The 12,469-nt window shown below is 37.1% G+C and overlaps 1 protein-coding gene across 5 annotated transcripts; it reads left to right on the forward strand.

Annotated features, from left to right (window-relative positions):
• Positions 1 to 5,882: 5,882 nt before the first annotated feature.
• On the forward strand, positions 5,883 to 12,196 carry LOC114479522 (histone-binding protein N1/N2-like). Of its 5 annotated transcripts, none has more exons than XM_028473250.1 (15): positions 5,883 to 6,013; positions 6,120 to 6,226; positions 6,335 to 6,415; positions 7,322 to 7,449; positions 8,207 to 8,343; positions 8,566 to 8,746; positions 9,479 to 9,567; positions 9,647 to 9,726; positions 9,793 to 9,866; positions 10,807 to 10,995; positions 11,077 to 11,249; positions 11,596 to 11,658; positions 11,741 to 11,815; positions 11,883 to 12,001; positions 12,074 to 12,196. In XM_028473250.1, the coding sequence occupies exons 1-14, from the start codon at positions 6,002 to 6,004 to the stop codon at positions 11,997 to 11,999; spliced, it is 1,506 nt and encodes a 501-aa protein (XP_028329051.1). In that variant the 5' UTR covers positions 5,883 to 6,001; the 3' UTR covers positions 12,000 to 12,001; positions 12,074 to 12,196. The 5 variants fall into 5 exon arrangements, with proteins under 5 accessions (XP_028329051.1, XP_028329048.1, XP_028329049.1 ...); XM_028473247.1 differs by having other exon boundaries at positions 8,207 to 8,373; positions 12,074 to 12,195; XM_028473248.1 differs by having other exon boundaries at positions 8,207 to 8,325; positions 8,524 to 8,746; positions 12,074 to 12,195.
• Positions 12,197 to 12,469: the final 273 nt, after the last annotated feature.

Here is a 12,469-nt window from a genome sequence, read left to right on the forward strand (position 1 = left end):
TGATTCACAAGACACAACACAGCATGACTTTGCAGATTTCTTCATCCCACTTCTGGGAATATTTTCAGAGCACGAGTCATGATAAAGTGAGAGAGGGAAGAAGGAAATGTTTTGTTGTTTTTTTTGTTTTTTTTTTTTTTAAATAAAGGAAGTGTTTAATATTCAAGTAACACTTAAATATTAAGTTAAACACTTATTGATTACGTCCACCTGAACCTCACAAACAAAAATGAATCCCCTCATTTTTTTTGCAGAGGGATTCATTGTTTAAACATATTGGTTCAGTTAGATTGATTGAATGGTGATCGAGCCAATCACAGCCAGCCATTTGACAAAGCTGCTGTTCCAAAACAAGATAAACAAGTCAAATGTAACAATGTAAAAGTAAACTGACAGGGGAAAAAAGGAACAAGTGGGGGGAAAAAATGGCCCCAAACTGGCAAAAAACGTGGCAAGAAACGAGTGAAAAGTTACTGAAATAAGACACAAGCGGTCCCAAAAAAAGAGGAAACAAGTGGTATGTAATGGTAAAAAGTATCTTAAATGAGCAAAATGTGGCAAACAATCGTGAAATAGGACAAAAATGTAGAACAAAAAGTGTATTTATTGGGCAGAAAAAAAAGTTATTTGGGTGAAAAGTGGCAAAACAATGGTTAAAGAATTGACAAAAATTGGATAAAAGTGTCAAAAACAACTTGCAAAAAGTACAAAAAAGGGGATATTTAATGGAAAAGAAAGCAATTAAAAAGTGTCAAATTTTTTGGAAAAAGGCCGGAAATGGGACGGAATTTGCAAAATGGCCAAGAAAAAAGGTAAAAAGGGGCTAAGGATGTTTCCCCTTTTAAGGTTTTCTGGGGAAATATCAATTACAATGAAGACAAAGAGCCACATGTTGAGTATCAATGATAACAGCTTTATCATGGTTTTAGTGAATTAATTCAAAAAACTAAATTTGGACCCTCACTTTTAAAATCGCTGCTCCACCCATGCAAAGAGGCAGGTTTTTAAAGCACCGCCATAATCCAGACAAACATGATCATGAGGTCTCATCATATGACTCATTCACTGTGCAGAAGTGGTCATGGGGATAGTTCATATTTCATATTTCTATAAAAGCCTGCCTGAGGAAACCTATCAGTTTATAAGAGTTTATAAAGTACTTAAAAGTAAACAAAGCTTCATCTTTGGCACACTTGAGACACTACACATTGTATAAATCAGTTTAATTCATAAACAGTGTAGTTAAACAGGAAGACTGTTTAAAATATCATCCTTTTTATGTTTTGGAAATAAAAAAAATAATAGAGCTGGATGTATTTCGATTAGGAAAATGTATTACATTTTGCTAAATAATTAGCAAAATTAGATAAAAGCTCTAAAAAAGTAAATATTTTTCATTGTCTGTGGCTCCAAACAACCAACCAATGTAGCCCTGCACAGAATAAGCAGGTAAGACAAGATGATGTAATCAAGCAGTGTTAACTGACTTATTACCTTTTATTTACTGCAATAGCCATGTTCCAGGATACATGTGGAAATATTACCCTTAATATGTTCATAAATGAAGCACAGTGATTTTGTTAACGCTGTTAATAAGTAAGCTGGTAGTTTATCAGTTTCCATTAGTGACTCTTTAGAAGATCTTGTGTTTGTATGAGGACAAAGTCATTTGTCTTCGTCATTTCCTTCTTTCTCACTCACCACACCTATATTTACACACCCTGTAAGTGTTTCACAGTAGAGGTATTCATTAGTTGTACTCTTTGTACCTGGCATGGCCTGGAGGGTTTTTTTTTTTAAGAGTTTCATTTCATTTATCAGGTCTAGCGTCTTCATTTTATGTTCAGTGTCAATAACATTGAGTTGTGTGTTACCTTCAGCTTTGACATGAGTCCAGTAGGCGTCTTCTCGCTGTGTTTTATTCACTTCTTGTTTGTTTTCAGTGTTAGTTTTAGGTTCTTGTTTTCTTCTCGCGGTGCATAGTCTGTCACTGGATCCTAGTCAAGAGATATTAGGATGAATTCTTTGCCCCAGACGGTGACCATGTGGATCAGAGACATAAGTCTGTAAATACAAGGTCATGTTTCCTTATCAGAAGACTCTATGGAATGTGCCCACTATGTGTTTCCTCAAGGTTTAACATTTTGCTTCTTTCTCTTAAATTCTTACATTGCTCCACGTGGTGCCAAAATTATATTTGACATTGTTTTTGGTAACACTTTACTAAAAGTTTTATACGTTAAGGCTGACATTACGCTGTCATTGTTATGACATGACACCTGTCATTAGCATGAATAAGGTGTCATGAAGGCTGTGTCCACCTGACCAAAAAATGCCAACATAGCTCCAAAGGTGTCATAATTTAGCGAATGACACTTAATGACAGCCTTCGTGATAGTCTTCATGACACCTTAATCATGCTGTTGACAGATAATGACAGCGTAATGTCAGCCTTATATATAAAACTTCACATAATGTGTTACCTTGTTTTTTTGTAATTCTTTTAGGGTTTTTTGGGGGGGAAGGGAGTTACTGAATTAAATTTGCTGATAATAATCAGATTGCAGTGATTGCTAATGTTCCTGTTTAATCCCTGGCTTTATAATCAGCAGCCACTATATGTGAAGATATAACATTGTTGACTCCACTGGACAGTTTTTAGGGCTCAGGAGAATTATGCCAAAATACCAAAGTGTAAATCAACCCAAACATAAATTTGTGAATATGCAATAAACTCACCTTATCTAAGACATATACTGGCTGCCGTATAACCAGCTGTACGGCCAATCTAATGTCTTGATATTGCTAAGAATTCGGTTTATCCTGTTGTTTTTTTTTTTGTTTTTTGTTTTTAATTACTGAACGAAATCTGGAAATCTTTGTTATTTGAGTGCCAAAAATGTGTACTAAAAACAGTTTTGGAGAAAAAAATATATATTGGTAAGATAATGCTAATATATAGATCCAGTGCTACTTTTGTATCTCAGTAAATGCAACGGACCTGTTTTGATTTCTCATCTGAGGCGCTCTGTGTCAGTTGTCGGTCCAGACAACACGCCTTCACAGACATGTTTTTCTTTTATAATGACTTGGAAATTGGTCCTTAATACACTTCTGAAATTGTGAGTTGACCTCTGTCTATACATCGCTCACACAGAGGCAGCAGGCATCCCAATCAGCTTCTCTCTGCTGAGTGATGTCTTTGCTCATCGTTTCCATGGCACAGCATCAAGGGCCACTAAAAGGGGGGGTGTTGGGGGCGAGCTGCACAAAAATAAAAAACACTAAATCCCATTAGAAGCACCGCGAGTTGGCCTGTAATCAAACATATTCCTGTGTTCCTCTCCTGTCTCACAATATACCCATAATGAATGCATCTGCTCCACCACTGATTCTAATGCAACTGGAGGTCTGAAGGGCTCTCCAGGATCAATCATTCAGCACTGCACGACAACAGAACAAAAATCGTCATGGAGATGAATGGGATGGCGTGGTTAAAGAAAGATCTCCTTTTGGACCATTATTGCTGTTATGTGACCATTCACATAGTGTGCAGCAAAGCAAAGTGTAATAGTAACCTCACACACATTGTGATACTTTAAATATTATATCTATATATATATATATAATATTATATTACCCTTTTAACTTTTAGTTGTGTGTGTGCTTCATAGAGGAAGTGAGTTTTTTAAGACGTATGTCCTGAAAAAATAGACATAATTGCCATTTTTTTTTTAATATAAATATTTTCAAGCTTATACCAGCTTTAAAAATTAAAATATATTAATAAAATGACATCATTTGCCCAGGCTTCCCACTTTAAAATCCTCTCCATGAATATAGTCAAATACACTTTTGTCCACATGAAGATAACTTTTTGGGAAAAAATAAAGATCTTTCTTACGCTGTCTGAAATTCAAATGGGGTGAAAATATCAAACAATTGTATTCTAAACTTAAACTTTCTTAAATATGAATTTAGTTTAAATAAAATGCAGTATAAACATATCTGAGGTGGCGCATTTGGTCACTTTGTGGACTAATCCTGGCTACTCTGGATTTGTAACGCACTAAAACAAACAAGATTCTAGTTCTAGAGAGAGAAAAACAAGCCTCTGGGGTCACCAGAAATTTGTGATATCAAAATGGGGTCACAACCCAGAAAAGGCTGGGAAGGAACCACTGAATTATAAAAGCTTGGTGGAAGCAATTTGTCTAAGGGTTTTACTAACGCTTACAGAATCAGTTAATAGACTGTGTTTTTATTATAAATGTGTTAAATATCAGCTTCACATTTTTGCTCTTTTATATATTCACGTCTGGTTAAAAGCATGAGAAAGGCTTTTAACAAACATATCAGACAAATGTCAAGGTACCAACGTCACAAAAAAGAAAAATAACTCCATAACTGATATTCAGGACAGCATCCATAGGATTATTACCCTGACTGATTCCCTCTGGGGGTTGTAGTTCTTCTGCCTATTAACCTGAGAACAATTAGAGGATGATTAAGTTCTGTGTCCAGGCTTGTTTTGAAGAGGCAGGTGAATAATAGAAGCAGTAGGGGGGTTGTAGTGTGGCATGCTATTATTGAACCATCTGTATCTGTACGTGTGCCACATAAAGCGGCACATTTTCACTCAGTCAAAATGCATTTAATGGCTGCTGCAAATTTGCCAGGAATAAGCATGACTGTTGTAAATGTATATAACTGTGATTAAATACTAGTTGTTCTGTGTGCAACAGCACTGTTCTCCTAAACGGCTGAAACATATGAAATGTAACCAAATAAAAAAGTGAAAATACTGTAGCTGTATCAAACAAGACTAAAACCACTGAATTAAGAATGAGGTTGCATCATATTTGGTGGAAAGACAAAAAATAAAATAAAAAAATAAAAAATGAAATCATTCCTATCAAATAAATCAAGCTACATTACAGAACTTTTGTAGTAGTAGTAATTATTCATTCATAGGCAGACTATGTGCAACAATAAACATAAATATTTTCACTTGATAAAGAAGTAAAATATCTATAGCGTACAGACATCTGCAGTCATACAAAAATGTGGCTTATTGATCCACCCCAGCTAATCTTTTATTGGATCCTCTATAAAACACAAAAAACATGACTTAATGGTGGATACTTAATACGAAGGGTGGGACAATGATACGTTTTGCAACAAGATATTGCGACATTAAAACGTCACAAGATATATCAGCAGTAGTATCATGTAGGGCAGGGTTTTTCAACCTTGGGGTTGTGACCCCATGTGGGGTCACCTGAAATGTCAAGTAATTGATCAAAAAAAGTTACTGAATAATTTTTTTTTTACTTTTTATTTTCAAAATTAAAACAACACACAATCCAAAACAACTGTATTTACTTTCTCAAATATATATAATATAATATAATGTAATGTAATATAATATAATATAATATAATATAATATAATATAATATAATATAATATAATATAATATAATATAATATAATATAATATAATATAATATAATATAATATAATATAATATAATATAAATGTTTACTAATCCAAAAACTAATTCTAGAAGGAAATTAAAGTCTTTGAGGTCGCCAGAAATTTGTGATATTAAAATAGGGTCACGATCCAAAAAAGGTTGGGAACCACTAGTGTAGGGAGTTGGGGGGCATACCTTTGTACATTTGTACATCGTCTCACCCCTACTAAACATATTTTGGATTCACTTTTTTTTCTTTTTGAATACATAAAACAATACTTCAACAATCAAATGTAATAAACGAGTAATGGGAGTTCCTGTGTATTTTCGGGTGCTACAACAGGAAACAGAATTGTGTTTCTGTCTCTTTAAGAAACCCCCACGCGCTGCCCCTTAAACTGACCGGAAAAAGGATGTGACATTTCGCGCCAAATTGAATCTGGTCTCCAGCAGGCTGAGGGAAGTAGTTGATCGTCGTGTGAACTGCAGAAACTCACCGCTACAAACCATAATAACCCATCAATATGTCATCAGAGGTTTGTCATTCTTTACCTTTTATCGATCCACGTATGGTTATTATTACACGTGAGTGTTTCTGGTCTGCTCCACGTGTTTTGCTTGTTCCTGTGTGTGTTTAACCAGGTGGTCATGGAGGAGGCCAGTAAATTGATTGGCACCGGAAAAAAGCACCTCGTTATGGGGAAAGCGGTGGAAGCAGTGGACGCTCTGCTGGAGGCCTGTCGCCTGCTGTCAGTACAAAAAAACCCAACTCATTTAATTACTATTAGTTCCACATTTGTATGTCATAATGCATGAAGTCACCCATTGTTAATATAAAGCCTTTTCTTTGCTTTCAGAGCTAAAAAGTATGGAGACACAGCTGATGAGTGTGGAGAGGCTTTCCTCTGGTGTGGAAAGGCTCTGCTGGAACTGGCTCGGTGTGTTTTCAACCAGTGGTTCACAACCTTTTTTTTGTCGTGTGTGTAGCCATTTACATTTTTGTCAAACCAGGTGTATCCCCTCTTCATATCATAAGTACCCCTCCATGTTTGCACATGGAGTTTCTCTTGTGTATAAGCAGGTTCTTCTAAACTCTTCCTGTGTCTGACACATAATTGTATTTGTATTTTTAAAAAAAATTGATGAATGTTTCCGAGTACCCCTGCAATGTGCTCCTTTATCCCCTAAGGCAGTGTTTTTCAACCTAGGGGTCGGGACCCCATGTAAGGTCGCCTGGAGTTTAAATGAGGTTTGCCTAAAATGTCTAGTAATTGATTAAAAACTGAAAATACTGATTTTTTATTATTATTTTAAATCAAAACAAATCTTAAACAACTGTATTCTATACTTTCACATAATCAAATATGAATCTTATTATTATTAATAATAAATTGCTTTTTTTATTCTGAGCTGGTACAACTTGCTGCTACTCTGTGTTTGTAACACATAATAACAAACATAATTAAAAAAAAAAAATGTAATTCTCAAAAAAAATGTCTTTCGGGTCGCCAGAAATTCTTTATCAAAATGGGATCACGATCCAAAAAAGTTGGGAACCACTGCCCTAAGGCTACACGTATCCCTGGTTGGTACTAATGACTGTTTTAAACATTTTTTAAATCTATCAAAATGTAGTTATTTAAAAAAGTTCTCACTTAATACAAGTGGTCGGATCATAAAAGCTTCTGTCCAGTGCTGGAACTGTTCATATTTAACCAGTGAAGGACCTTAGATTCACTTGTCATTTTAGCCATTAACACATGCCGTGCTTAGCTTAGCCTGGTTTCATATTGGTTAGATTTAGCTTGATTTGCTACACTTCTGACAGTTACACTGGGTTTCAGGATGGAGAATTCAGTCCTGGGTAACGCTCTGGAAGGAGTCCCCGAAGAAGAAGACGACGACGACAAAGAAAAAGGGCAGAAAGATGAACCTAAAGACTCCAATTTTGAAAGCACAGAAAATATAGACGGTGAGATGATGCTTTAATGTACTGGTGGCTCCTTTATATAATACTTGTGTACAAAACAGTCTCTGAAAGTTGCACAAGTGATTTCCTGTGCAAATAGGATTGATAAAAATATAAACTTTGTATTAAAACGTGCGTACCTGAATGCCCAAATTTAATCTTTCTGCACGAACATATCAGATAAAAATCCAAGCCTGCAGTATTGGGTCATTAAGTCATTTGGTCCATGTATGCAAATATATTAAGGCTCTAAGTGAAAATTAATGCCAATGTGAGTGTGTGTGGAGTCAATCCAAATAATATAAATTAATGCAGTTTTATAGGCGCAATTGTGCGTAAACATGAATGATTTTAATTCAGAGTTGCCATCTAATATGTACAGCATTATATTTCTGCGAATCTTTTTCAAATTTAAGTAAAATTGGTTCTCTGACCAAAATATCCATGAACGAAATGAAAGTCACATTGAATCGGGCCTTTGTAAATCAAATCGATTCTTGAAATCTGAATTGATATCCAGCTCTACTCACAAGCATTTGGTTCTGAAATTTTGCATTTGCCATTTATGGTAGAATGTGAGTGTGTGGATGAAGGGATATGAGCAGAATTCACCTGCCATTCATAAAGAGGAAAAAAGTTTGCAGGTGTGCTCGGCACATTTTTATAAATCTGAATCTGTGGTGTAGCAGACCTTTAAAGGCTCAAATAAAGAAGCCCAGGGTGGTGTGCACAGCTCATCCTCACTTTGTTACATCAACAGAAAAAAGCAGAGATGAGCTGAGGGTTCAGGTGTACGACGCCATGGCAGCGAAGAAAGATGAGGAGAAGCCGAGTGCGGAGGAGGCGGATGCGGAGAAGCCGAGTGCGGAGGAGGCGGATGCGGAGAAGCCGAGTGCGGAGGAGGCGGATGCGGAGAAGCCGAGTGCGGAGGAGGCGGAGAAGCCGAGTGCGGAGGAGGCGGAGAAGCCGAGTGCGGAGGAAGCGGATTCGGAGAAGCCGAGTGCGGAGGCTGAGGAGGCGGAGAAGCCGAGTGCGGAGGCTGAGGAGGCGGAGAAGCCGAGTGCGGAGGCTGAGGAGGCGGAGGCTGAGGAGGCGGAGAAGCCGAGTGCGGAGGCTGAGGAGGCGGAGAAGCCGAGTGCGGAGGCGGAGGAGGCGGTTGCGGAGAAGCCGAAGGCTGATGGTGAGAAACAAGAGGAACGACAGAAAACTGAGCCAGAAACAGAAAACGAATCAAAACAGACTAAAGACAAGGACGACGAACCAATGAAGCAGTCTGTGACTGGGGAGGTGGAGTCGGATGGTGAGTGCTCATTTTTTTATATCTGATTTTTGTGAATCATAATGAACCTGAAGAGTTTGAGGCAGTGCCCGCATGGACCATGTGAGGTGCCCTTAGAAACTCACCAATGAGTTCATCTAAAATCTGATTTACTTTCCAGGATTCAAACTCATAAAGATACAGTTAAGAGTTAAATCCTGCTAATAAAGTTTTAGTATTAAATTAACCATCTTTAAATGTTCATTTTAACTGAAACGTTGTGACAAATGTTTTAGGTGTGTAGTCAGCAGTACGTTATATATAATGTATTTTTAAAAACGCATGGTGGATTTTCTATAAAAATCTTATGAAAATGAAACAATTGCATATATTGGTAGAAATAGTATTTCATGTTGAAATTTCAACACTTCCTATAGTTCCTATTTAATATGTTATGATTTCATTTATTCAGACAACTGTTTTTTGGTAAAATTTACTTTGATCTCCTGACATGTTTCGACTGTCACCTGCCAGTCTTCTTAAGAGGCGTCTGCTGATCGCTTTGATGTGAAAAACAGTAGTTTATGTTTTTAATATATCATACAAAAAGTTATTTTTTCCTACCATTTTAAGTTACTGCTAGCCTCTAAGGTGAAAATGTAGTATTTAAGGAGCTTCTCTTCTCACTGGTAGCCATACGCAGTAACTATAAAGTAGCTCATAGTTTCAGAAAGGTTGGTGACCCTTGACCTGAGGTCTAATTGTTTTTTATAGATGGTGAGGAGGAAGAGGAAGAGGGAGATGTAGAAATGGAGGAAGATGCAGAAGATGAAGTTCAGGATGGAGAGGACACAGCAGAGAAGGTAACCAACGGTGCCAAAACGCGTCTAAATGCATTTTAAATCCTGTCTTGCTGGTTTCAAACTGTGTTTTTGACCACAGGAGGAGGAGGAGGAGGAGGAGGTAGGAAACCTTCAGATGGCCTGGGAGATGCTGGAAGTCGCTAAACTGATTTACAAAAGGTAAATAATGGAATGATGACATGGTTGGATTTGCACATTCCCAGCACTGAGTGATGGTTGTTACAGGAAAGACCTAAAGGAGGATCAGCTGATGGCAGCCCAGGCTCACCTCAAACTGGGAGAAGTTTCTGTTGAATCAGGTGTGAATATAATCTATTATTATTATTATTATTATTATTATTATTGGGTGTTTGCACAACAGGAACCCAAAGCAAGTTTTATTTATTACGTGATGTTGGGAAAACACAAAATAGGCAAATATATCATAACCAATGTTATTCTGTTATTTGAATCTAGTATTAAACTGGCTATATATACTGGATGTGTTTTTCCCTTTACATTCCATAACTTCCGTACTGAAAAAAATTGCATTGAATATTTATCGTCTTTTACAGACGTAAACGTGAGATCACTTTTTCACCTCCGACTAGGATGTAATACTTTCACCAGCGTGTGTTTGTTTAGCAGGATTATGTCAGATTTTGAGAAAGATTTCAATACATTTTGGAAGGGATCCAGATCAATATACTGATTCAGGATCATATTGAAAAATCGATAAATGCCTCTTCATTATTTGCAAAATTTCAAAAAATGTAAATCTGTTTGTATACGACATATATCACAATATATAGTGAAATCAATAATTACAAATGTCACCTTTACAAGTACAAAATGTTATGAAATACAAATTAAAGTGCAAATAAAATCAGAATCTGATGTCGAAGCAAAAGTTAAACTTTTTTTGAAAAATGTAATTTGACAGTTTGATAAACATACCAATTGTTCTTACATAAAAAAAAAAAAAAAACCACATGTATAAAAGTGCCCAGTATGTTTTATGAAAATCAGGTAAATAAGGACGACTAGTGACCATGCGTTTGTGCTATGCATAGGTTAGCGTAATTAAATGTTAAAAAAAAAAATCGATATAGACTTTTTAATTGAATGATAGGATAATCACGCGGTGAAATATTGCGATATAACACCAACATCAATTTTTTTCTTACACTATTATCTGATAGAGGAGATTTGCTGCTCTCTGATCATGTTTATTTATTTGTATTTACTCTTTTGTCTCAGGGAACTACACACAAGCCCTCCAGGACTTCCAGGAGTGTCTGAAGCTGCAGACCAAGCACCTGGACTCAGACAGTCGTCAGCTAGCAGAAACCCACTACCAGCTGGGTGTGACCTACGGCCTGGACCTTCAGTACAGTCTGGCCGTGGAGGCGCTCAACAGCTCCATCTCAGTCATTAAGTGTCGACTAGGTCTGTGCTGCACCTCACTGCCTGTTAGCTGCTGAATAATGACGCTAGCTGCAGCACTCAACGCGTAACTTCGTCCATCAGGGAAACTGCAGGAACTGCTGGACCAAACGAAGGAGCCAGAGGAGCATCCTGCAGAGAAGAAGGAGATGGAGGAGCTTCACGCTCTGCTCCCAGAGATCCAGGAGAAGGTGGAAGATGCCACAGAGAGTCTGAAAACAGCCAGCACGGCTGCTGAGGCTGTGAAGGCTGTGCTGGTGAGTGATGAACCCAAATAATCCTGACAATTATCATCTCAATAAATGAAAATGTAAAATAAAAATTACATTTTGTTCCCTGTTGCATATCTAATGCAATTTTTAAGTGTTATTGATTTTTATTGTTAATGAAGAAAAGCATTTAAGAAGATTGGTGTGAAATTAAAAATGCATTCCTGTTTATCACACCCCACCTGTCATACCTCCATTCCCCACCAGGGGGCCACATCACGCACTTAAAAGCACTGCATTACATCAACCAGATATAAGTGATTCCCAGCCCTAGTTTGCACTGTTTTGGTTTTTTTTTTTTTTTTTGTGTGTTGAACACATTTTCTTCTTCTAGGATGGAGCCTCCACATCTGGATTTACCACATCCACTGAAGGCAACGTCTCCTCCAGCTCAACTGTGAGTTAACAAAGTGCACATTAAGGTTCATCCTACATTTTGGTGTTCAATATTAATATTTATTCCCCCACTACTGTATCAGATTAAAGACACACCACCCAGCAAAGTATCCACTTCCACAGTGAAGGTGTCCGACATCTCACACCTGGTCAGAAAGGTGAGGCAATCTGGTGATGATTTTAGCCTCAGTGCATGAAAGTGACTGATTGGCTGATGTAATGCAGAGGAAACCAGAGGAGAGTCCAGTGAAGGAGGGTGTTAAGAAGGTGAAACAGGACGACGCCCACGAGCCTCAGACCAATGGGAATCACAACGGACACACAAACGGCACCAAAGTCTAAAAGTATGCATCCACAAAAATGTGCTGAGCTCGTCATTACTAGTCTGAATAACGACCTTTTTTTTTTTTTTTCAGCCTGCCATGACTTGACACTTTCACCAGTCTGAAACGAGTTATGTTTACCCATAATACCTCATCACTGCTAGTGGTTTTTGTACCTGTTCAAATGTACTGTTGATTTAAATGTTGAATAAACCTATTTGATAAGATTTTGTCAGTGTTTTTACAGCTTTTACACATAATCAGATCATAGCAACATAAATAAAAAATCATTACAATACAACCGTTACTAGGCAAAGAACTGTTTGAGATTACAAATGTTCATTTTTAGTCAGAAGTTTATTCTTTAAAGGTCTAAACCAGTGGTTCTCAAACGTTTTTGGCTCGAGTACCCCCATTATCTTATTCCTGAATTTATGTCCGACTGCAACATTTTGCTTAAACTATTATAAACAACCATAGAACGTAATG

The sequence above is a fragment of the Gouania willdenowi genome, chromosome 17 (genome assembly GCF_900634775.1).
Source record: "Gouania willdenowi chromosome 17, fGouWil2.1, whole genome shotgun sequence".
In the NCBI taxonomy this organism is placed as follows: domain Eukaryota; kingdom Metazoa; phylum Chordata; class Actinopteri; order Blenniiformes; family Gobiesocidae; genus Gouania; species Gouania willdenowi.

Bases quoted from the DNA above. Each gene is read 5' to 3' on its own strand.
- LOC114479522 (XM_028473245.1), top strand. The intron at 8,747-9,478 runs GTGAGTGCTCAT...TGTTTTTTATAG, and splicing joins TGGGGAGGTGGAGTCGGATG to ATGGTGAGGAGGAAGAGGAA. The intron at 9,568-9,646 runs GTAACCAACGGT...TTTTGACCACAG, and splicing joins GAGAGGACACAGCAGAGAAG to GAGGAGGAGGAGGAGGAGGA.